The 26480-nt window shown below is 42.6% G+C and overlaps 1 protein-coding gene across 8 annotated transcripts in view; it reads right to left on the bottom strand.

Annotated features, from left to right (window-relative positions):
* The window catches only part of ANO4 (anoctamin 4), a 341656-nt gene that overhangs the window by 105336 nt on the left and 209840 nt on the right, over window positions 1-26480 (bottom strand). For 7 of the 8 annotated variants that reach the window (XM_036019465.1, XM_036019462.1, XM_036019463.1 and 4 more), the window contains 2 exons: window positions 13416-13516; window positions 9876-9920 (listed from right to left, as the gene is read on the bottom strand). In XM_036019465.1, coding sequence (XP_035875358.1) covers window positions 9876-9920; window positions 13416-13516 — 146 coding nt within the window. The remainder of the gene's footprint in view (window positions 1-9875; window positions 9921-13415; window positions 13517-26480) is intronic. The other variant, XM_036019464.1, reaches the window with a different exon arrangement.

The raw sequence follows: 26480 nt of genomic DNA, 5'->3' as shown, positions 1-26480 counted from the left end.
CTTGCCCAAGTTCAATGATTTAGTCCTTAAATGGAATCATAAATCAGACTTTCCTCGTCTAGGCTTTCCCCATGGCCTTCAGCTTTATTTTATCCAATTGCCTTAAAGCTCATTCAAGAAAGAGGACATTGTATGGTGATGGATGGTACCTAGACTTACGGTGCTGATCACTTTGTAATGTATGCAGATGTCAAATTATAATGTCATATACCTGAAACTAATATGTTACATACAAAATTTTACTTCCTTAAAAAAAAAAAAAAAAACGAGGACATTGGCTCAGAGGATTTTTAGAATAGAGTTTTTGCCTCCCACACATCTCCAGTCTGCGGCACTGATTGGATCACACTGTGCAAAACCCACATCCGCACGGAATCTGGGCTCTGCGAGCAGGGGCTGTGAATTAAACGTAGCTGGGCACAGGACTTGGCGTGGATACCAACAAATAAAGCTGTGAAAAATCAGGCATAAACACTCTATGGAAATGAAATGGCAGCTTTCAGTAAACAGCTTGTAGCACTGCAACTTAAATGAAGCGTGGGGATGGTGAGGAGAGAGGAGAACAAGGAAAATGATTAATTGAAAAATGAGGAGGCGCAAGGCGAAGCGAAAAGGAAGGGAGGGGAAGCTGCTTGGCATCCTGGAAAGAAGCTGGGATTTGTGATGAGGATGTCTAAATCCCAGCTCTGTGGCTTATCTGCTGTGTGCCCTCCCACAAATGACTCACCTTTTGGAGCCTCATTGGCCAAGCGTTTTTAAATGGGAGTATCATGATCACCATTACAATCACCGTGACCTTCCAGGGCTGTTGGGAGGTTTATAAAAGACAGTGGTGTGCAAGGAATGCTTTGGAGAAGCTACTGGGGAGATAGTGTTATTAAAGACTTCTCGAGGATTGCGGAAGCTAATGTGAAAGGGATGGCAAACCAAGGAACTGGGCTTTTTAAGCACTATCGTGGAAGAAAGATATTCAAAAGATACCTTAAGATTAAAGCTCCTGACACTAACTGGGGCCTGGGGTTGTGGTCTGGCCTTCCCTGGGGCGGCCTGAGCAGAAGCAGGGGGACCAGGCACGGATCGTCCACGTGCCATCACGCACGTCTGTCCACGCTGGGTCCTCCCCACAATGACACAAACCAGTAATCAAATGTGGTCAGCAGTCTGTGCTCCTTTCCAGTTGGCAGAATGGACCCCCAAAGCCGTGTGCATCTCAACCCTCAGGACCTGGGAAAGTGTTATGGGACATGGCAAAGCAGACTTTGATGACGGGAGTGAGGTTACAGACCTAAAACTAGGGAGAGCATGTGGATTACTCAGGTGGACCCAGTTTAATCCCATGAGCCCTTTAAAAGCAAAGAACTTCCTCCACCTGGAGACAGGATAGATGAGAGGAGCCAGAGAGGTTCAAAGTGGGAAAGGAACTCAACCGCCCATCGTTGGCTTTGAAGAGGAAGAGGGCCAGGAGGGCAGGCGGCTGCAGCTGAGAACGACCTTTGCCCACAAGCCGTAAAGACACAGCTCTGAACTGAACCACACGGAACTGAACTGTGCCAGCATCCTGAATTGAGTCTGGGAATAAATTCTGACCAACACCTTGATCTCAGCCTTGGAAGACTCTGAGCAGAGAACTAGCAGTTACATCCCCATTCCCTGGAATTCTGACTTGCAGAACTGTGAGATGAGAAATTTGTGTTGTTTTACGCAGCTATGTTTGCAGGAATGCGCTGCAACAGCAGCAGGAAACCAATACACCTCTTACAGCAATCTTGGTGGGACCTTCCCCTGGAGACCTGGCCACAGCTTGCCTGGCTCCCAGTGCTGGGGCTGACATTCCATATGCTGTCCCCACCTGCCAGTCAGGTGGCTCTGGGAACGAGGGTCTGTTTCTGTGTGGCTGGAGGACAATTGGCTATTCTCTGAAGACATACTCCCATCCCCAAACTGCACCACTCAGATATCACTGAGGGTCCCCTTCTATCATGCAAAGAAGAAACATGAAGCGCAAAAGCCACCAGGCTGGAAAGCGTGGTATTCAAATTAGGTTACCTATTCTACCATTGTATGTCAGCTTGGCCAGGGACAAGTCTTTTATCGTCACTGAACCTTAGTATCCTCTTCAGCTGCTTTTTAGATACTACATATTGGTTGTGACTTGCAGGGACCACCCCAAAAAACTGGAATTAATCTTCTGGAGGGTGGGCCCCTTGTAGTACAGGCTTCCCCCGCCAGGTGAGTGTTCTAGGAACCCATCTGCATCAGTGTACCAGGTGGCGTTGTTGTGAGAGGCTGCTTAGGCTTCAGTGATTGTTTTTAGACTCTTTCAATGACTTTGCCCATTTCACGATGAGTGATTTACAAGCACACATGCCCATACTGCATTGAATGTTTAGCAGTTTTTTGACCAAAAACAACATAATCACCTCAGGGTCCTACCCTGTCTATTTGTCTGATCTCGCCCTAACAATTTTTTTTTTTGTCCCTGGATGAAAAAAGTCCTCAAGGGGAAATGTTTTTGCCATTGTGGAAGAGGTGAAACAAAAAAAACCAGCAGAAGTACTAAAAGGCATCAAAATTAATCAGTCCAAAAACTATTTTGAGCAGTGGATCCACTCATTTACTATTGGGCACTTAGGCTTTGTCCAGCACTTGGCTGTTGCAAATAGCCCTGCTATGAACATAGCGGTACATAGGTTCTTTTGAATTTGTGATTCAGGATTCTTAGGGTATAATCCCAACAATGGTATTGCTGGGTCAAAAGGCAGTTCCACTTAATTTTTTTTGAGGAAATTCCATACTGTTTTCCACCGTGGCTACACCAGTCTGCACTTCCACCAACAGCATCCTAGGGTTCCCTTTTCTCTGCATCCTCACAGGCACTTGTTCGTTGATTTGTTTATGATGGCCATTCTGACAGGTGTGAGGTGATACCTCATTGTGGTTTTAATTTGCATCTCTCTGATGGCTAGTGATGCTGAGCATCTTCTCATATGTCTGTGAGCCATCTGTATATCCTCCTTCTCGATAGATATATTGCATGAAGTGGAGAGTACTTTCAAAGTGACTGAAGTTTAAATGTATAAGAATACACAATTTTTTATAAATAAGTTCTGGGGTTTGTTTGTTTTTTTTTACTAAGTCATTCTAAACAAATTTGAGTTAATAAATAGCCTTCCTTTTCACAATGCATAATGGATAACCTTTCACCTAGAATGAAAGACTTGGGCATCAGCCGGAAGCAGGTTCACATCCAATTGCAGAGCTGGCTAGTGGTGCGTGCCATGCTGGGCAGGTAACTAAACCTCTCTCTCGAGCTAACATACTCATTGTACAAGGCAGTGGTGAGGACGGCACAAGATAATGCACATCAAGTGTTTGCACAATGCCTGGGACATACAAAATGCCAAATTAAGTGGTAGTATCTAGAATGAAGAAAATGATGACAGCGAACTTTGATGCAGAGAGTTCTCAATGGAAATTCCAGCACTAGGGTCCTCAATTGTATATACTGAGGTCTATGCTTCCATGTCACACCCACTAAACTTCCCTGAAGAGGTAGTCCTGAAATTCACTTAGGTACAAATTGAGAAACCAGCCAAGCAAGAAGCATCCCAATTTGCCTCTTCAGTTGAGGAGTGGGGCTTACTTAATGAAGTCTCCACTGATAGGAACGAGAAAAAACACTGGCTTAAAGCTTTAGCACTGATGTGGTTGACTCACTGTCACTTTGTTCCATTCCTGCCACTTGCTAAGCAAAAGCCCTCTTCCAGTCTACACGGGCAAATCAATAAAGACAAGATGGATTGTCTACTCAGGCATTCCTGGCCTTAACTTGTCAAGTTAATATCTGAACTAAAAGGTGAGAACTTGCCCTGGCTGGCGTAGCTCAGTGGATTGAGCACGGGCTGCAAACCAGGCATCGCAGGTTCGATTCCCAGTCAGGGCACATTCCTGGGTTGCAGGCCATGGCCCCCAGCAACTGCACATTGATGTCTCCCTCCCTCTCTCTCTCCCCCTCTCTTTCTCTCTCCCTTCCCTCTCTAAAAATAAATAAACCTTTTTAAAAGGTGAGAACTTTCATGGTAAGTTGGGATAAGTTCGGATGCTGGTTCATGGCAGGCGAGGTTCTGGGTAGGTGGAAATAGCTGGTAGAACATGAGAAGCAAATGGGCAAGGACTTGCCCCCCAGCTGTGCTGGGCCTGCCCAAGGTGAGCCTTGGAAACGTGCCTTGGGAAGGTTCTGCCGGAGCCTCTTTGGCCCTCGGTTCCCTCGGCTGTAAAGGGGAGAAAATCCTAACCTCCAGAGTGGTGATGATGACAGAAAAGGCCACATGCAAAGGACTTCACTACCCCCATGAGAACCTATCAGTAAGCCTTTATAAGTCACCTACTGTGTGCAGAGCCCCAACCTGGACGCTCTGGGTATACCCTACAGGAGCAGAAGACAAAGGCCTTTCCGTTGAGCCACTCACCACCCAAGAGGGAGTTTGTTCTAATGACAACTTAATTAGGCTGAATGAAATGAAACAGGTTACTTCAGGGACACCCGCTTTTCCCCAGACCAGAATATGATAATAATAGCATCACGTTTCAAACAGATAGATTACATTTTGGGGGATGATAGGCCTAGAGGGAACACACAAGTGAGTTCTTTTTTCTTCCTTCCTTCCTTTTTTCTTTCCTTTAATGTAGACTTCATGCACAGCCCCGCATCGCAGTTACTGAAGCCCTCCCAGGCTAATAACAGTTAGACACCCGCAGGCTTGGATTTCTTTTTCCTCTTCTCAGAGCCAATGCCCCTGTACTCACAGCCTCTCTTTGGACAGAAGTTAGGAATCTTTGGAAGTTAATATGATTCTTTTTTAGGTCACAAGGCTACTAATTGGGACACAACCTAAATACCTTATAGAAGGGTACATAGGCTTCGGAACATTAATGTATATTAATTTTTTAAAACTGGGATGGAAATACACAAGGCCTTGTGTCATTTTGCCTGCATACTCATCTGACAAGATTACAACTGTGCTGCATGCATAATGCAGCAGAGTCCAGCGTTCATTCTGACAACAGCTGCACAGGATAGCCTCAGGCAGCGTGTGTGGGGGGGTGGGGGGAGTGGAGGGAAAGGAATGAGTAGCAATGAGGCATCAGCTACAAGCCACCCACGACAACCAGTTAACTTTGTAATTCACTCTTTTACAGACTACAGTTGTACTATTTGGTGAAGGCAAAAACTGTAAGGCAGAAGAAACATGATAAATTCCCTCTGTTGACTGGAGAGGTAACTTAGAATGCCTGTTAAGTCTGCCCCAAGATTAGTCAAAGCAGCACTTAATAGACCAAGTATATGGATGGAAAATAAAAGGAGCATTTACTCCAAAAATATATGTCTGAACTACATAAGTATGCTTTATGGGACTCAGATGACTTTTTAAAATAAAGATGTTTGTGAAAAGATAACTTTATTCCTCTGCCTGCTCAGAAACTTTTTTAATGATATCATTTGTCTTATCCTTAAAGGAGATAGGTGTATCTCAGGGATCCTTTCATGAGTTAATGAAATGAGATATCGTTTATATGGATGAAACTAAAAGCGAAATTAAGTATCCATTCTTGGTATGCCGCGAGAGTTTGAGAGTATTGGAAATCGATGTGGTATCGCTGGTGTACAATCAGAACAACAAATGGTACACGTGCCTCTCAGTTTGTAACATCAGACCGGGTCACAAAGAGACAGACACTCTTCATCACCTAAATCAGCCCGATCAGGGGTGAAAGCAAGAGCTTAAGTACACACAAAACATTTTGACAAACTTCATTTTAAAATTTACACCAGATACTGGGCTTCACCAAGTTATACCACCGCAGGGATATCCAAAATTTAATTCCACATGGTGAAGCAATAAAATGTATCCTAAGAGGCCATTCTGAATCAAAGTGTCATACCACTGTAGTTAGATGATCCCTCCCCAACCCCCGGAATCTTCTAGAGCCATCTAATGCCTAAATTCGTCTGTGGTTGTCATTTACGCACTCAAGGTAGCATCAACTTTTCCAGGCCAGAGATCGGTGTTTAGGAAGTTATTCTTCCAGTTCTAGAAACAAGGATTTTCCAAGCTCTTATTCGCTCAAAGCTTCCCCTCTACACACACGGAGAATACACGATTGAACGTGCCTCTCTGCTTCTCTCCTCTCGGCTCCTGTTCTAAATCCCATCCCCTCTTTCTCCTTTCCTCTGCCATAAAGCTCATGAAGATAGTAGTAACCCTCAATGCTTCTAATCCATCCAGACCTCATTTGTTCTCCACCAGCTGTAGCTGGGTTTCCATGACCCTCCACTTGGTGGCCATCAGTCTGAAAATGGCATCCTAGACCAGCCACATAAGCATCATTTGGGATCCTGATGGAGAAGCCCATTATTGAGCCTCCCCTCAGAAATTCCAGGAATGGGCCCAGTGACTTGAGTACAAAAAAAACCCTGCAGATATCCCGATGCATGCTAAAATCTGAGAACCACCACTCCATGGAGATGCTAGCGTGGTGGTTACCATGGTAGCCAAAAACTGACGTTTCAGTTCTTATCCTTCATCCGTAGCTGCAGAGCAGCCATTCTTTCAGAAGCTCATTCCCGACACTGCCTTCCCTTCGTTCTCCGCCTACTTCTTAAATTGTTCCTTTTCATGCTCTTCGCCTTTCTTCCTGTTTCCTTAATGTAGGGTTTCTAAGGAATGGCCACTGGCCCTCTCCCCTTCTCTCTCTGCATCCCTGCCCTGAAAAAGTCTACCCACCCCCCTGGCTGAAGTCATTACATCTGTGCCTTGCCCCTAAGCTGTACTCTCTAGCTTCTCCTCTAGCTTCAACTGCTTTGCCATCAGTTCTGCAGGCCTGTGGGACCTGATGTCCTATCCAACCTTCAGAGAATATGTTTCCTTTTATCAATTTTTTCTTTCAAGCCCTCATTACCCAGAGCATTAGCAAATGTTTCTGTCCTAAATCTGTCTGACACTTCAGGCAGACCTGGTCTTTCTATGCTTTTCTTTGAGCTCTACTTTCCCCCCACTCCAGTCCTCACAGATGTGTATGGAAATACATTCATTCACTCATTCCACCTACTATGTGCTAGGATATAGAGTTAGATGAGCTATCCTTATCTTTAGACACCATCCAGGTGGAGAGAAAGGCATCTACATAGACTGTAAAACAGGCTAAAGGGGACATAGGGTGCCAGTGGGAGAACTGAGAAAAGGCACCATTTATCCTGGTCAAAATGCCCAGCCATGTGGACTGAGTTCTGAGGACTAAGTGGGCATTACCTTGGTAAACAGGATGGGAAAGAACCTCCCAAAAGGACCACTTAAATGCAAAGGCCCAAGAAAATATAAGGTGTTTGGAAGCCATAAGTGGTTCAATGTGGATGGCACAAAGAGTTACAGGAGAGGAGAGATGCATAAAGACAATTTATAAAGGCTGTGTTTAGAGCCAAAGACTTGTAACTTTAGTCTCCCACTATGGTGAAGCCAACAAGTGATGTGATCAGATTCTCTACTTAGGGAGATGGCCAGAGGAGAGTATGGAAGGGGGTGAGAACAGAGGAGGGAGATAAATTGGTGTAAAATGGGCAAAGGCAATGAGAGCTTCGCTAAGGCAACGGCAGTGGGAATGCAGAATAGTGTACAGATTCAAAGGTATTTCTGGGGCAGCATCTGTAGAACCTGAGAGTGTGATTCCAGGAGGGGGAACATCACCCAGAATGACCCTTGGGTTTTAAATTTGGTTACTGTGTGGGCAGTGGACAGGGCCTGGATGGGGAAGATTAAGTGGAGAAAATGACAAAATCAGAACAGCTGGTAGACTAGTTACTATGGGGTAACAGAAGGGAGAGTAGAGAGCAGATTCCCTTTCAGAGGCAGAAAGGGGATGGGAGGTATAAAAAGATTTGAGGTTATTATTATAAATCCTACATAATCATTGATACTATTTATGATCATAAATAGTACGGTAATACTAATACTATTATGTATGATAATACTATGATAATATTAATACTATTAGATAATAGTATGATAAAATAATCATTGATACTATTTATTGAAGATCCACTACATCCTAGGCACTGACCTCACATCAACCCTACGTGGTGGGAAGTAGTATCCTCATTTTTTACAAATGTGGAAAATTTAGACTCGAAGATGTGGGGAAACCTGCCCAAAGTCTTTTAGTGCCTACTTAAAGATAGGCTTTATGTTTAATAGTTAATGAGGGCTGCTTGGGAAATTTGGGTGAGAGTAGGCATTCCCCCCATCCCCCATTCCGTTAAGCATCTGGGATGTATTGCATTTAACAGGCTGAAATCCAATAGTATGTACAGATCCTATATTTCCACTGTGCCATGAAAGTTGGGAGGGTCTTCTTTTCATTGTGTTTCCTTCAGGTTTTACTTAATTTGGGTTTTAATTCACTCCACTCACAGTCAGGCAAATGCTTAATTTAATGAGGAGGTAGAGAAGGGCCTATCATACTGACCAGTGGTTTGCAAAGCAAGTTTCAGAGCCAGCAGCTAATATTAGCCTCACTTGGGAACCTGTTGGAAATGAAAATTCTCCAGCCTCACGGGAAAGCTACTGAGCCATCCACTCTGGGAAGGAGGCCCGGGTCCCCCAGGTGATTCCGAGGCTGCCTGAAGTTTGAGAACTACTGACACAGGCTTATGAACTGCATCAGGCTTTTACACAATGTATGTGATATGTCCCAAGGGACTAATCTATATTGTGGTGAATTCAAACGTAACAAAGGCTGCCCACAGAAAGACCTGCTGACAAGCCTGCTGCACCGGGAAATCCGGGGAAACTGCATTTCATTTCCTCGGATGCCAGTTCTCATACCACACTCTGTTCAGTGTATGTGCACTTGCGTGGCCCCACTGAAATTATCAATCATCTCACTTATCACTCTGCAGAGCACAAATAGGGTGACCTTGAATCCTAAATCCCACAGAACTGAATTAAGTATCAGACTTTCAGAGAGATGTAGTGGTTACCAAGTTTTAAGCATCAGCTCAGCTCAGGGTGAATGGTCACATAGGACCAATTAAATTTTTAAATTACATGGCTAATGATCATAACAGACTCGAAGTATCAGAGGAAACACTTTGTAAAGTCCACGATTGTCTAAGCACTATGCTGTATACCTGGAACTAATACAAAATAATATTAAATGTAAACTGCCATTACAATTTTTTTTAATTAAAAGAAAATAAAAGTAGAGTTAAAAAGAACATCGTGAATGCTTCCCTTGCCTTCCTGGCTTCTCAACAAACAATGAAAACAAGCTTTGGCAAGACACACTGCATAGTAAGGGCAATCTTCACCCAGTGGATTCTGTTTTTTTGGGGGGGTGGTGGTGAGGTAATGTACCTACATACTTTATTAACAAAATATTGACCACACAGGAGGCCCCCACCCACAGGGGCACCTGGCAGCCATCAGCTTTCTGAGAGGCTGACTGTGTGCACTTCAAGATTTCAAGATATAAAGGACAGAGGAATTTCTGTGGGAAAAAATAACATTCAGGCTGAAGATGCTCTATGCAGCTGGGATGTTTGGTGATTTATCTAACAGAATGGTCTTAAACAAACAAACAGAAACAAACACCCCTGCAGATGAACCGCATCCTCCCAAGTGAGGATAACTCAGAGGAAACACTCTGAGAGGGATGGACATTTTCATCTTTGCTTTTTTTTTTTCAGCCAAAGTGGCTATTTTTGGAATGTGCAGAGCAGCCAGCTTTCCCAGGTGACAAAGGTCCCTCTCTTTGTCATTGTTAGAGCACACAAGGCAACAAACCAGACAAGCGCTACCAGGACAGAGCATGCTACTAACCTGCTCATGAACTTGTACCGGCGGGGCAGGTAATAGATTTTTCTCCTGGAAGAACAGCAAAAATGAAGCCAGTCGAGAAGAAAACCCATCGTCAGTTACAGTTTGAACTAGCAAGGAAGGAAAGGAGATTGAAGATAGAAGCCTGTAAGAGGTGAAGAAGAAAAAACTAAAAAGAGATTAACAGTGAGGAATGTAGTGGGAACACAGGGCATGCGCTTTTGAGTCGTGAAATCGTACGAAACATTTTCCATGGATATTCCTCTCTCTCCTCATTACCAGTTTTTTTAATGGGTGTCACTGGTCTATAAAACCTGTACAGGGCAGTGATGTGGAGAAGCTGGTATTGGTGTGAATTCCACTGAGATCACCTTTTTCTCAGGGGTGCAGAGATGGGCTGCCAGCCTGCTGTCGATGTATGTAACTTAATGGACCAGTATTATACTAAGTAATATTTATATAGCACTTTAAATTTATAGAATCCTTCTCTCATTTGATATAAGCAGGGGTAGTAGGAAAATATAGAAATTTTACAACCAGAATGGGAAGAACACTAACTAGTCAGCATCAACACCGAGCTGGAAATAACCATGCTGCCTAACCAGCGGCCCTGGTTATAGGTGAATTAACAATGTAAACCAAAGGATCCAGGAAAATATTTTTATTAAACTTAATAGGAATATGTCATACTTTTATGTATCTGCATTGTTTAAATATTACCAATGAAAATTCTGGGTATGGTGGAATGAAGAGCACACATATTGGCTGCTTTATTAAAATGTCATCTCTCTTTCCATATTTTGGGCTTTAACTAATGGAGTAGTCATGAAAGAGAGGTGGTTCATATGTATTCTGAGCTGTTATAGAGCTATCTCATTTTTGAAAAAATGGAAAGTTTATACCCTCCAAACTATTTCTCATGTCTATGAAAATTTAAAAACATGTCCATGTTATTAATGGGCAAAACTGTAGAGACAATAAAAAGATCTGTTGCCAGGGTTGGAGGTTGCGGTGGGTGGTGGGGGAGGGATGAACAGGTGGAGCCCAGGGGATTTTTAGGGCCGTGAGACTACTCTATGCAATACCTCAATGCCTAGATACAGGACACATGCATTTACCAAAACCCACAGGACTGTACACAGGAAAAGTGAACCCTAAAGTAATTTATGGACTTTAGTTAATAATGATGTATTAATACTGGTCCACCATTTATAAGAAATATATCATGCTACTGCAAGATAATAAGGAAACCGCATGGGGTAAAAGGGAGTGGATGTATGGAAATACTCTGTTCTATCTACTCAATTTTCTGTAAACCTAAAAATGCTCTAAAATAGTCTATTCAAGAAAAAACCCACATTCACGGACATATAAGTGTTTCAGAAACAGGTTTCATTGGCAATTTCCCACAAGAAACCTATTCCTCAACTTCCTTTTAAATACTGTAGGACTCTAAACCTGGGATTCAGAAGTGTAGTCTGCAGAAAACAATAGATACAGATAAGATTATTTAGGCTGTTCATACTCAGGCAAACTGATGTTTGCACCCTATGTTGAAATAATACAGCAGGGTAGTTCCTCTTTGGGAAATGCATGTCCTCCTTAGGCTAGAGATATTTGTCTGAAATGTTGGCTGACAAGATGATAGCATGAGTTTTTACTGCATTTAGTTGAATCAAGTAAAGCCACGCTCAGGTCAAATCACATCAATATTAATGAGGCCTGTTCGTGTCCACACATTAATAGTGTTTCCTCCTAAAACTATTGCACTACAGGAATTCCTACATTAAAAAAGATTATCATTCATTATTTATGGTTTTCATTTTATTGCTTGGGTCACATTCTCTAACTCCCACATCAGGATAGGATTATTAACATTGCTTGTAGGTGGTGCTCTTCTGCTAGGAAAGGAGCAAGTGGAAGTGCCCCTAGGACGTGGCTGGGTCCTCCAGACAGGAAGTCCTGCTGAGGGCTAAGGGAGCTCGCTCTGGGCTAACAATGCTCCACTTTCCACAATCTGCTTGGGTTCTTGGCTCCTGACAGGTGTTCTTCCAGAAGGTTTTGTGATTTCTGTTGGGGTGGGGGTATCAATTTCACGAAGTTTCACTACATTGCTTTTACCTAAAAGTAGACTTTTGGCTTTATTGGCTAGATGTTGGTCTGATATGTGATACTATCTAAGCATATTTTGTAGTCATCCTTTTGTGTGATATAGTATTAATCTATATTAGATAGTTATAGTATTGATAAATAATTGGCTTTAATTAATTATAATTACCGTGTAGCAATTTTCAATGGAAACTAAATTGATAATCCTTCTCTCCCATAGTGATTTTATACATATAAATCCTTGGGTTCTCAGATTTCCTTTGCAACATTTTAAATACAAAAATAAATCCAAAGATTAGAGCTATGTTTATCTCAAGTCCTTTGAGAATTCTGCCCCAAGGCAAATAGATGCTAGAAATCCAAGCCTCTATTTTGACTTAACATTAGAATATAATGGCACACAAAGAAAAAAACATACACCAGGGAGATATACTATAGGACTATGAATGGAAATTGCCCTTCCCTAAATGTGTCCCTAGTTCCTCTCTGTCTCTATGAATGTAGCGAGTTCTTTGTCTCTATCACTTTCCACAGCTAAATTAAGGGGTACATTTTAGAACTGGCACCAGTTTGCCTAGTTCCTGTTGGCTGACTTGGTCTCAGCGGCAAACCACACACCAGAAGTATGTAATGGTTCATTCCTACAGGAACTGTCCTTGGTACTGAAACCCTCTGCCTCCTGTAGAAGACTCCATTATGGACTTCCCACACATCTGGGCATTTATACTTTCAAGTTCAGTACTTTATTTTATTTCTATCTAGCAAATGAAAATCACTTTTCCTTAACCTCCAGGGAAAACAAGGATATTCACTGTGGGATGAAGGTAAATTAATCCCTTTAAATAACTAAGCCATCCACACAGAGTATTTTTTCTTCCTCTTGAAATAAATAACAATGCCTGTGGTTGTACAATATTTATAAACTGACTTTTTAAAATTTAAAAACAATGGCTATTTCAAAAAATAGAGCACATTTTCATGAAATTTCCTGAGCTTGTTTCTATGGAAGCGGATTGATTTTAATGTTGGTTTGTGGGGTTTAAGTTTGTTTGTTTGTTTTTTTCTGGAAGGGACCTGTCAGGAAGGACCATGAACTTCGCCAGGCACCACTGATGCCCAGAGCCTGACTCATCAAAGCAGCCATATGAAGCCTTCCAAACATGGCACTTTGGAAATGGAAATGCCACTCGGAAAATTCTTTTCACAGACACTTAACATATCCAACTGCTAAGGAATGGATTAGCCAGAAATTTTCTCAAAAGCCCTGAAATCATTACTGGTCATGAAGACCCACTGCTCTTCCTAAACATCTGAAAGGTTTTCTTCCCTAGTAGCATTCCAGTCTACATTTCAGTTATATTTGTCCTGAGAGAGGAGCACATTAGGTTTACAGTGAAGCAGCAGACAGAGTCAGGAAAATACATTTACACCTACCTGAAGGGCATTCTTACATTCATTTGTTCTGCATATCTTCCAAGCACTTCCCACGGGGCATGCAACTTCACAAAGATAATGTCACTATTTATTAAGGAGGACTGAAACAGAAAAAAAGAAACTAAATTGAAAAGTATATCCAAGTCTCCTGTGGTTTCAACTGAGTTGTAACTTACAAGGTATGAACTTGTATGGAGTTTAAGTTTGGGGTATTCTTCGACAATAAGTTGAGCCACTATATGTGCATGTATTCATTCAACAAATGTACCACTGTGTGCCAGGCACTGAAGAACCAGCCCGCTGTGAACCAAAGAGATATCAATGGCATTTACAATTTGCCAAAGTATTTTTAAAAGATAGGCAAAAAGTTAAAAAGAGGGGAAAATTCAGATAGTGATAAGTGTTCTGAAGAAAAAAAAAGTAATGGAAAAGAGCATTATGGGGTGGGGGAACACACTAGAGGTCAAGGTAAGGTCTCTCTGAGGAGGAGAACTTAGATGTCAGCTAAGATGTGAAGAAGGACCCAGAGAGGTAAAGAGCATGGGATGATGTTCCAAGTGCAAAGGCCCTAATTCGGAAAGTTGCTTGGCATGGCCTGTGTTTGAGGGACAGAAAGGAGAGCAGAGTGGCTGGAGTGTTTAGCTGTGACATTGGCATGAGAAGAAGTTGAAAGGTGAGCAGGGGCCAGAGGGTGCAGTGCTTCACAAGCCAGTTTGAATTTAACCTAGGAACATGAGGAAGTCACTTGGATTTGGGATTTCCAAGATCGTGCTGGCTGCCTTGTGGGAACTGGATGCTGAGGGAGAGTTCCCGAGAAAGCAGAGAGAGGGAGAGGTGCTCTCAGTTAGCCAGGCCAAGGGAAGCTGGTGGTGGCGGAGATGGAGGGATTTGAGACATGTGGGACTTAAACCTGGCTCAGAATCAGGCAAAGCATGTTCCTTTTCATAAACCTGGCTTTTTTATTTTTTAGTGCTGACACTATTGCAGATGTCCGCCATTTCCCCACCCCACCTTTCCCCCCCCCTTCACCAACCCCCCCAGTCTAGCAGCCTTTACCACACTGTTGTCTGTCCATGGGATGGACACACACACACACACACACACACACATGTATGATCTTTGGCAAATCTCTTCCAGTGCTCCCCACCCTCCCTCCCCCCTGAGGTCTATTAGTCTCTTCTAGTCATCCATTCCTCTAGTTTTATTTTGTTCATCACTTTATTTTGTTCATTAGATTTCACATATGAATGAGATCGCATGGTATTTATCTTTCTCTGACTGGCTTATTTCGCTTAGCATAATATTCTCCAGGTCCATCCATGCTGTCACAAAAGGTAAGAGTTGTGCTATGTAGTATTCCATTGTGTAAATGTCCCGCAGCTTTTCCATCCACTCATCTACTGGTGGGCACTTGAGCTGTTTCCAGACTGTGGCTATCGTAAATGATGCTGCTATGAACATAGGGGTGGGTGCATGCATTCTTTCTCAAAAAATTAAAAATGGAGCTGCCTTTTGACCCAGTGATCCCACTTCTGGGAACATATCCTAAGAATCCAAAAACACTAGTCAGAAAGAATATAGGCAAAGCCTTTTCAAAGGACCTCCAACCTTTGCCTCCCATGGACTTTACATCGGCACACAATTTAGATGGGGGAATAAACTAGGTATTCCCACCCTCATAGCCACCAAACAGATTTTGGCCTATGACTCTGGCCAAAGGGACATCACCATTTCCCAGGCAGAAGGCTGGAAGGAAGGAGAAGAAAGATGAGAAAACAGTGAGCCAAACCAGTGTAAGTGAGCCCAGTGGCCGATGGTTTATCTACCTCTTTCTCACACAGGGCTTTCCAGGCTACACGCCATTTAAACTTTCATAGTTAACCAACAAAACAAACAAGCGAGCAAAGTACAACCAGAGACACTGAAATAAAGAACAAACTGACAGTAACCAGAGAGGAGGGGGGAGATGGATAGTAGGGGATAGCGGGGGGGTCATCAAGGAACTTGTGTGAAGGACACAGGGACAAAGTCAAAGGGGGTGGGTTCAAGGGTAGGAGGTAGGGATGGGTGAGGTGGGGGGGTGGTAGGGTGAAAATGGAGACAACTGTACTTGAACAACAATTTTTAAAAAAGAATGTTCACAGATACATTAGACCTTTGTGGCTGAAAACTCCTTATAGTGCTATTTAGAAACAATACAATATTTTTACACAGCTGACAGAAATAGAAGCTCAACTTTAGGCTTCTGTGCTACAGGAAATTGTTTTTCAGTTGTAGATGATGCTCAATTATAATTTATTTCTCGTATTTTCATTCAGGGTCTTATTGCAGGGCTTATAAATACCGTACTTAATTCATAAGAACTCCTTGAGATATTATAAAAATCAAACTGGTGTCAGTTACAATGTTCTTAGGACTCTGGTGATGCTGAATTTCCCACAGGGAAGAGAGCTGGGGCCCAAATCCACTATGGTGGGGGGCACCCTCTGATATGGCTCTGAAAAGCCAAATGTTCTGGTGGTTCTGGCTTAAATGAGGTTTTACCTTTAAGCTTAGAACAAGCAGGCCCCTGACTATAAGCCCCATGAGGACAGGGAATGATTTTGTTATTCAAGGTCGATCCCTCTGGGCCCAGCACAGCACCTGCTACAGAGGAAGCGCACAAGCAATATTTGTGTGAGTCATGAATATGGCCAGTGAATGGTGAACAGTCGGTCCTGGCCTAGGGGGAAGGCTGGGGGTCCTGTGAAGCAGGAAGTGACTGTTGTTGAAGTGACTCTTGGAGCCAACACAGCAAGTTACTGTGAATGAGGGGACCATCCAGAAAACGGACAAGCCACTAGCCACCGAAGACATGACGAGCAGGGCTGTGTCTCTTTGCACAAACTGCTTTTCTGTTTAGTAATGTATTACATTCAGTCTTCCCTGAACAGGGCTCTCGGAGCCTAGTAGCCAAGGGCAGCAGCTCACGGGGAGCAATACCTGTGTGGGACATAAACAAAACTCATACACACAAAGCTGTCTCCGCCCATTCGCATCTGCAGATGCACGGATGCCCTGAATGGAGACAGCCTCACAGCTCATGAGTTGAGCAGTTTGTGCTTTGAAAAATATCACCATTTGCGTTTTAATACATAGTATAGTTATCCCAATTATAAAGCAGACTAAAGACTGTGCTTCCTAAAAACGGGTCTTTTTTGTTTAAATCAAAGATACACTGCAGAGTCCAGGAAGGTTTTGTGGCTTCTCTGCTTGGAAATTTTAATTGCGACCACAGAATTCTTTAAATTCACCTAGCTTGGCTGCAAGATTCTACACTCACTGTTGCTTCTTCTTTCATCCAGGAGAAAAACAGTAGAAATGTACAGTGAGGAAAACGATATGGGAATGTGACTGATTCACAGAATCTGACTGATCCATGGAATCAGCCAAACTTTTATTTAGAGCAGCAGAGAATCTTAGAATGTACTCTCTTCATGGAATTGCTCTAATTGCTAGTTTTACAGAAAATAAAACAATCCAGTGGGAGGATAATCATTTTATGGATCCCCATGAATGTATGAAAGCCTCAAGAAGAATACATTAGTATATTCCACGTAGGGCACCTTTTAAAAATGCCACATTTCTGTACATGGAAAAGCCAAGTTCATTATCTGAATACTGAATCAACTAAAATCCTAATGTGGGATCTTATCCATTTTCTGCATAAAAAGCACAGCCATTTTGATTCATTCAGCAGGATTTTTAAAAACTTATTCTTCTTATTATTTCAATTATCATAAGTATAAGGCCACCACTTAATTTTTTTTAGTGCTCTGTAATTTGAAAACATTTTCAGACATTACCTCATTTTATTCCCACACAAACTTGGTGAGAGAGGCCTTCCTTTAAAAAAAAAAAAGATTTTATTTATTTATTTTGAGAGGGGAGGGAGGGAGATAGAGAGAGAGAGAGAAACATTGATGTGGGGTTGCCGGGGGTTATGGCCTGCAACCCAGGCACGTATCCTGGCTGGGAATCAAACCTGTGACACTTTGGTTCGCAGCCTGCACTCAATCCACTGAGCTACGCCAGCCAGGGCGAGGCCTTCCTTTAATGTCTTAAAGAGGGAGGGAGAGAATAGGGCAGTGACCCTACTACCAAACTGAGCATCTGTCCCAGACAGAGCTGAGTCCGCACTCACATCCCTCCACTCCCTTGTCAATTTTATCTAATAAACTCTGTGGCTGAAATAAATCTATGGCTTTGAACCTCCATTGAAGAGGTGTAATCCATGAATTGTCCCTTTATCAGTTTCTACAAACTCATCTGAAAAGAATTTCACATTTTAGAAAACAAAGCAACAAAAAGAAAAAAGGAAAATTAAGCTATGAATGAGTTGAGGTTTGATTTGAGACTATTAAAAGTTATTCTGATAATTTTGAAAAAAAAATGTGAACAGAATACCCTTAAATGATGACGAATGTCTATTCATGGGTTCTGTGTGTGCATGTACATGTGTGTCGGTGGGTATGCACAGGCTTGTTATTTGTATTCAGTTTTTCAAGGAGGAACTGAACTTCAGCCCAGAAAAAAACAAATGTGAAACAGTGATTGCTAATTATATGGCTTATATATCACTCCTTTCTCTACTGCTGAATGATTACACTACTATTTCTAAATAGGTTTTTCCTCATTATTAAGTATTTCTTTCCACATAAATCCAAGTATGAGAGTGCCAATGTGAAGAGAAATTGCTTTTTTGAAACCTGGAGTTGTTTCATTAACACACTGCAATAAAAAATCCCTTAGGTTAGCACGCTGGGGAGAAGAAAAATGACCATTTAGAGAAATTTGGAAAATATCCTTAGAAGAACAACTGGAGAAATTAAGTAGAAGCAGTGAAATTACCTGGAGTAGAAACAGATACGCTCCACAGAAAACACTCCTCCCGCCCCTTCATTCAACGAGAACATACTGAACCCCTTCTATACTAGACGGTAGGAATGCAAAGGTGTATAAATCATGGTCCTTGTCTCGGTTCATCAAAATTTAGTAAGGGAAGGTTAGATAAGGCAAGAGTTAGAAAAAGGAAAAATAGCATGCTATTAATCTAATCCAAGCAAATCCATCTCACATCCCTACACGTCATAACGCCTGACGTCACTGCTGAGGAGGGGACGCTGAGGGACAGGTAGGTTTGGGACTAGGGTCATGAAGGTAGATCATAAATTCAGTTTTGGAAGTGTTAAGTTCAAGATACCCAGGAGAAGATGTGCAGTGGGTAGTTAGACGGATGCGTCTGGAGCTCAGGCGAGCAGTCGGGCCCAGAGATACAAAGTGTGGCCGGGCATAGGCAATATTAAAGCCACAGGATTGGATGGGGTCACTCTGGGAGAGAGTAGGAGTCAAGAATCACAGAAGGAGCTGAGTCACAGAGGTTAGTTGGAAATGCAGATTCCAAGGTTGGCCTGCATATATTCGTATTTGCATGTCTACCTCTTACTGGCTCTGTGCCTCAGCCTGTTCAACTACAAAATGGGTAATGATAGCAATACCTATCTACTGAATTGCATTAAACGACACAATACAGGCAAGATGCACACAGTACATCTAAAAGCATGTTATCCATTAGCATCTCCAAGAAGGGCCACACCATAAGTGGTGGGAAGATCACAGCACTCATCCAAGTGATAATCTGGGAAGACAATGAATAAGAAATTGGTTTCTGTGAAGGGCTTTCCAGTCTTCGGCTACAAGGCCAAACCAGAAGAAAGCCTGAAAGTCAAGGCCCCAAATCCTGTCTCCTGTCCCTCCATAGGACCCAGCATCTACTATGTGTCCTCTAAGGACACTCATTTATTCATCAACATTCAGCAGATTTAATCCCTAGCCTCATGAAGTTCAAGTTCTACTGGGAACACAGACCCTCAATCGACATACCTCTCTGTGCTTAGAAGAAGAATAAAGACGGGTAATGAAATAGTAAGTAATGATGAGGAGATCTATTTTAAGTAGAGTGGACAGGCCTTTTGATAAGGTGACATTTGATCCAAAACCTGAAGACAGTGCAGAGAAAGGCTGTTCCGTGATATAAAAGAGAGCATTCTAGGCCACAGAAGAGTCAAAGGCAAAGAGCCTGAGGCATATACGTATATGCTTGACAGTTGCACTTATCGAGCTCAAAGGGTCAAATCAGGGTAGCCTCTTGCATCTGTTCTGCATCCCTTTAAGCAACCACCTGGATAACACTTTCTCATAACTGTGCTGGCAGTAAGACAAAAGCAAACCCCTAAATGCTGGTGGGAGCAAGAAAGTAAATATTAATTTCCAATTGAGAATTCAGATAAGCCTCTTGAATAAAAAAGCTAGTAGTGGTAGAGGTGGGTGCTTACTACATGCTAGGTGGTGTTTGGGGGCTTCTGAACACATTAAATAATCTAATCTCATAGGGCAGGCATCCTTATTCCCCTGACTGATTGCAGAAGAGGAACTAAAGCCCAGAGGGGATGAGAACGTTAGCTAAGGTCACACCCTGAGTAAGGAAGACACCTGGATTCCCACCAAGGCAGCGGGGCTTCAGAGCTGCTGCTCCACAAGAGGAAGCTGAGGCCAACATGAATTCAATTCCACTGTTTTTGTTTTTTGGAAAAATGCTTAGTCACCTATTGGAACCAAGGGTACAGTGCATACAGATAGATCCCTCTGCACCCTAAAGTGAATGTTAAGGCCAAAGGTAAAAATAAACTTGAAGCCTGGTTCGGTCACTCACTACCCATGTGTCTCTGGGCACATTACTTAGTTCACAAGCCTCAGTTTCCCCATTTGTAAGGTGAGAAAAACAATGCCCACCTTGCAGGGTTGTTCTCAAGCCGATATGGTGGAACAGTAGGTGGTTCAATAAGTAAAAAAAGGAAAAATAAACAAATGAGACTACATGAAACTAAAAAGATTTTGCACAGCAAAGGAAATATCAACAAAATGAAAAAACAACACACTGAATGAGAGAACATAGTCACTCATACATCTGATAAGGGGTTACTATCCAAAATTTTTAAGATAGTCATCAAGGAGCATGTATAAAGGACACATGGACAAAGCCAAAGGGGGTAGGATCAAGGATAGGAGGTGTGGATGGGTGGGGCAGCGGCAGTGGAGGCGGGGAAATGAAGACAACTGTACTTGAACAACAAAAAAGAAACTTAAAAACTCAATACCAAAAAAGCAAAAATTCCAATTACAAAATGGACAAATGAGCTGAATAGACACTTCTCCAAAGAGGACATACAGATGGTCAATAGACATAAAAAGATGCTCAATGTCACTAATCATCAGAGAAATGCAAATTAAAACCACAATGAGACATCACTCTGTCAGAATGGCTACCATCAATAAACCAACAAATCACAAGTGCTGGAGAGGATGTGGAGAAAAGGGAACCCTTGTACACTGTTGGTGGAAATGCAGTCTGGTGCCACCACTGTGGAAAGCAGTATGGAGTTACCAAAAAAAAAAAAGTAAAAATGGAACTGCCATATGACCCAGCAATTCCAATTCTCAGAATATATCCAAAGGAACGTGATACACTAATTCAAAAGAATATTTGCACCCATATGTTCATTGCAGCATTATTTACAATTGCCGAGATCTGGAAGCAGTCCAAGTGCCCGTCAGTAGATGAGTGGATAATAAAGCAATGGTACATTTATGTAGCAATAAAAAAGAAGAAAATTTTACCTTTTGCAACAGCACAGATGGACCTGGAGATTATTATGCTAAGTGAAATAAGCCAATCAGAGAAAGACAAGTAGCATATGATTTCACTTACATGTGGAATCTAATGAACAAAATAAACTAACAAAGTGGAGACAGACTCATGGATACAAAGAACAGACTGGCAGCTGTCATGGGGGAGGGGTGTTGGGGGCTGGGTAAGAAAGGTGAAGGGATTAAGCAAAGAGAAAAACAGAAAGAATCATAGACACAATCAGTATGGTGATTGCCAGAGGGAAGTGGGGCTGGGGGCAGGTGGAAGGGGGATAAATGGTGATAGGAGACTTGACTTGGGGTCACCTCTGACTCCTTTTTTTCCTTGTCCCACCTCCAATTCATCACCATGTCTTCTTGATTCTACCTTTTACGTTGCTCTCAAATCCATCCACTTCTCTCCTACTCCACTGCCACCGTCCTCCACTGAGCCACCATCCTCTATCTCCTTGGCTGCAATAGTCCTGTGGCTGGGCTCCCCCCAGTTCTGTTCTTGCCTCGTACATTCTCGCTGATGTCAGAGACATATTTAAAAATGCATATGATCTATAGTTTCCCATGGTCTCTTGAACACCGCTCAAGTAGCCCATGCATGATCTGGCCACTTCCTTATCTTGTGCTGCTTTTTCTCTCTCTGGGTTATAGTAACAGAGACCTTCTTTTTCCTGGTAAATTCTGCTCTGTCTGGTTTCAAGTTATATAGCAGTGGAATTCTAGGATGGCCCCTGAGACTCCCACTTGCACTGTATACATATCCTGAAAAACCACCCCCTCTTGAGTGTGGGCAGAAACTGTGAATTTGAGGGGCTATCACTCCTGTGATTGGGACGCTGATGCACTGCTACAAGTTAATCCAAAGGGAGATGAACCTGAACTGGCCTGAAGTAATCAGGTGAGTCCTTAAAACAGAATCTTGAGGTCAGAGAGATTCTCCTGTTGGCTTTGAAGAAGGCAGCTGATGTGTTTGTTGTAAAGGCCTGAGAAAGCAGGGAATCATGAGTGGCCTCGGGAGCTGAAAGAAGTCCCTGGTGGGCAGCCAGCAAGACAATGGTGACCTTGGACCAACAGCCACAAATTTTGATAGTATGTGAAAAGACCTTGAACTCCAGGAAGGAATGCATTCTGACTGACACCTGATGGCAGCTTTACGGTGTCCTGATTGGAAGACCCAGTTGAGTTGAACCCGGAGCCCTGACCCCTAGGAACCATGAAATCATAAACATGTTCTTTTAAAACTGTAAGTCTGAGGTAATCTCTGTATGTAGCCATAGAAAACTGGTACAGGTCATATTTCAATTAATTCTGTTGTAATACAAATAAATAGTACAGCAATAATAATAATAGTAGAATAAACTGTGTTTCACATACTCACAACTATACACCTACTTCTGCCCACTCTGTATTTCATGAATGTCTCTAGGAGACCGTACTGCCTCTCCACATCTATATCCCCGGCACCCCGTATGTTACTAAGTACATACTCATTGAGAATGGATGTTTCCTAAATTAATTTATGAACATCTTGAGATCTAGATATGAGTGACTTTCTCACATTACAGATTAGCTTGTTAATATGCTATTATTAGACCAAAAATTTCCATCTTCTTGCCACTACAAAGGTTTCAATATGGTTTAAATTCGTAAGAAGCTCAAGGAAAAACTCCTCTAGGCTGTCATCAGGGGAGGGCACGTGCTGAGCTGTTTAGCACAGATTTTCAAATATTTTATTAAGTGAACAATGATACGACATGTTCTTGGTTACTCTGCATCAACCCTGATAATCCCTACATCAAACCTAGAAAAATCACTGCATCAGGATATTTGGGGCAAATGAATGTTTGGTGTATCAGTCAGGATGGGCTAAATTAAGCTGCAACAATAAATAATTCTGTATGTCAGTGGCTTAACTAGAGCTGTACCAGCAATATGGTAGCTACTCACCACATGTGGCTATTAAGTACTTGAAATATAGTGAGTCCAAATTGAGACATGCTGTCTGTGGAAAATACACACTAAATTTTGAAGACATACAATGTCTGAAAAAAATGTAAAATACCTCCTTAATTTCTATGTTGATTACATATTTATCAAATAATTTAGATCTACTCAAAGAAAACATTAAGATAAATTTCATCTGCTTTTTACTTTTTATAGATGCTGCTAGAAAATCTAAAATTACATTATTTCTCTTGACTGGTCATAGGATGAAGGTTTACTTCTATTTTGCTACCCCTCCACCACAAGTGAGCTCACTGTAGTGACGCAGTGATTCACGCTGCTGGGTCACTGTGCCACAAGGAAGGCAGAGCTCAGAGGGTGTCACGGGGACACGCACCACCTCTGCCCCTGGCTGACTGGAGAGAAGTAGTCATAAGGACCCATTTGTCCACAAGGTCACCAGGAGGAGAAACTGTATCTTCTAACTAGTGTTAATTAGTCCACACTGATGGGGAGAACCCCTCCTCCATCACCTACTTAGGATCACAGATTTATTGTGTAAAGCAAATGTCTTATCTTCCTCACAACATGAGCACTCATAAAGTCACTCAACAAATGCCTTAAAAAATCTCAAGTCCATCCTAGGCATTCTATTGGCCCCCAGAAAGATAGAGAAGACTAAGAACATGGTCCTGGAGCTCAGGGAACTTACATTTCAACCGAACAACTACTATACGTACAAATAATGTGATGGATATGAACAGAAGTTGGTCTAATTTCCCCTAGGAGCACAAGAGAAAAAAGGCTCTCTCCTGGATGCCCCCTCCATGCAGTAATAAATCTGTCCTTAGAAGTAAGCAATGTCAATTCTGATCCACACAACTGCAAAGTTCTTACTCTCGTTAGAGATCATCTTAGCATTTCCTTATTCCTTCGAGGCGGCATATTAGATAAGTTGAACTTGGGGACAACTATATCATCACAGTTATGCTTTATATCATCACAGATAGTCAACCCACTGATAACTATACACGGTTATGGCCCAATCAATAACCCACACCACATTATGCCCTTCGCAAGCTGCAGTGATTCACGGCCACGAAAAAGTGTAACCCAGAAAGGTCAGGTGAGTGGGTGTCTCCTGCCAGGGGGGAGTAATTTAACTTGGGAAATATCCTCTAATGCTCTTAGAAGGTGATGACATCCCTGCTAGGTCTGTTCAATTGATCTCTTGGTGGAATGCTGATTACCATTGGAGAATGCAGAATGATGTATGTGGCAATACAGCTCACAAAGTTCTTTTTAGCTAAACGTTATTAAAAAGCTGTCAAGAAACAGGGCTCATGTGTGTTAATAACAGAAAGATGTAGCTGATAAATTATACCTCAACTCACATCAGTTCCCAGTGGGTATAATGATGATATCACTCCTTTGCTTACTTTACAGGGCTAATTACATTTATTACTAGATAATGTATAGTAATATTGTATATAACTATTATATTAGATCATTATATATTATACATATTAATATTTCTTATACATGTTAATGTATCATAGTGTATTAGATAATGCATTTGAAACCATCTTTTGTAGGTGTCAGCGTGTTCTGACATCTGGCTTTCCTCTCCTTTAGGACAATGGGAGCCTGAGCTTCCTGGCCCACTGTAGCAGGCTGGAGCCACATGATGAGCTGTGACCCCTGAGCAGTGAGCAAGAGCCTTGAAGACTGGTGTTGATTTACCTCTCCATGCGACAGAGGCAGGTGTCTGGATGAAGCTGCTCTAATGCTGGGTCCCTGGTAACTACAAGTGCGGTGCACTTCTTTTCTCCCTCCTATCCTGAGATCAAGAACTAAACCCTGCCCTGGCTGGCGTAGCTCAGTGGATTGAGCGCGGGCTGGGAACCAAAGTGTCCCAGGTTTGATTCCCAGCCAGGGTACATTCCTGGGTTGCAGGCCATAATCCCCAGCAACCGCACATTGATGTTTCTCTCTCTTTCTCTCCCTCTCTTCCCTCTCTAAAAAAATAAATAAATAAAATCTTTAAAAAAAAAAGAACTAAACCCTGTTGACTTAAGCCTCTGAGATGACAAAGTCTTGAGTGATGTGGAGAAGTCATATAAAGATCTGCATGGGACTTCAGGAGATCACAGGGAGAAAGACAGAGAGAGAGAAGGAAAGGGGACCCAGCACCAACTCCTAGGAAGCTCTCACATTTAGAGATCAAATGGAAGAGGACGGCGAGCCAGGAGATTGACAAAGGGCCAGTGAAGAAGGGGGAAATTCAGAAGAGTATGCCACGTCCCCTGAGTCCAGAAAAGAACATTTTCCCAAGGAAAACAAGCCACTCTGTGGGTGAATGCAGCTGACAAGGCCAGTAAGATAACAGGAACGGCATGGCCGCTGGATTTGTTCAGAGCTGACCTCTATAAAAGCAGTTTCTACAGAATGGTTTCTGAGGCAGAAAGCCCAGCCTGACTAACAATAAAAAAATGAACCTGGCAGGCAAGAAAATAGAGATACTGATGCTAGACACATCTTTCAAGATTTTTCTGTGAAGTGCAGAAGAGAAGTAGGGCAGTCATCAGAGGAGCACATGAGGGTCAAGGGATCTTTCTTTTTAGGATATGAGTTACAGAATCATTGCATGTTTGTACTGATTGAATAAGGAGGAAAACTGGATGATGCAGGCGAGAGAGGAGACAATTACAGGAGCGAAGTCCTTGAGAAGGTGGACTGGGAAGGGAGTCAGCGCATAACAGGAAGGCTCCTGGGCTGGCGGCAGACATTCCATTCGTAATCACAGAGGGGAGGCAGAGAGTGTGGGGACAGTGGCGGAAGGCCCTGTCTGATTGCTTGTCATGTCTATCAGAGTCTTAGCAAGGCTATCAGTGAAGCTTGTGTGAGGGAGGATGGGTGGTACAGATGGAGGGAGGAGGGGTGAGGGGTGAGGAGCAAGTACGAAATAACAGTTGGCCAACTCCCTGGCCTGCTCACTCTTTGGTCAGATACCACCTTCAGTGAACCCCTTACCCAGCACCCAACTTACAAGTACTGTCCCTTCACCCCTAGTACTCTTACACCCTGTTCTACTTTTTCCTTTGCCATACCATGCTAGCATACTATGCTATTTACTTGCTAATCAAGTTTATTGCTCACTGCTTCTCCCATTAGAATGTGAGTGCCACTGGATAAGTGCCTATAATTGTGCCAAGCACTACATATTTACCGAATGGCTGAATTTTTAAAAAAATGAATGAATGTATTAAAGAAGCAGGCAAAGAAAGGGAAGAGCGGAGGGAGGAAAGAGGTTAGTTCATGGACACGGTGTGGGGACAGTAGGCCCACTAGCCCCACCAGGCAGTGTTTGGCACTCATCTG

The sequence above is a fragment of the Phyllostomus discolor genome, chromosome 2, assembly GCF_004126475.2.
Source record: "Phyllostomus discolor isolate MPI-MPIP mPhyDis1 chromosome 2, mPhyDis1.pri.v3, whole genome shotgun sequence".
Classification (NCBI taxonomy): Eukaryota; Metazoa; Chordata; class Mammalia; order Chiroptera; family Phyllostomidae; genus Phyllostomus; species Phyllostomus discolor.
Note: the sequence above shows the minus strand (reverse complement) of the source record. Positions and strands in the feature narration are given on the sequence as shown.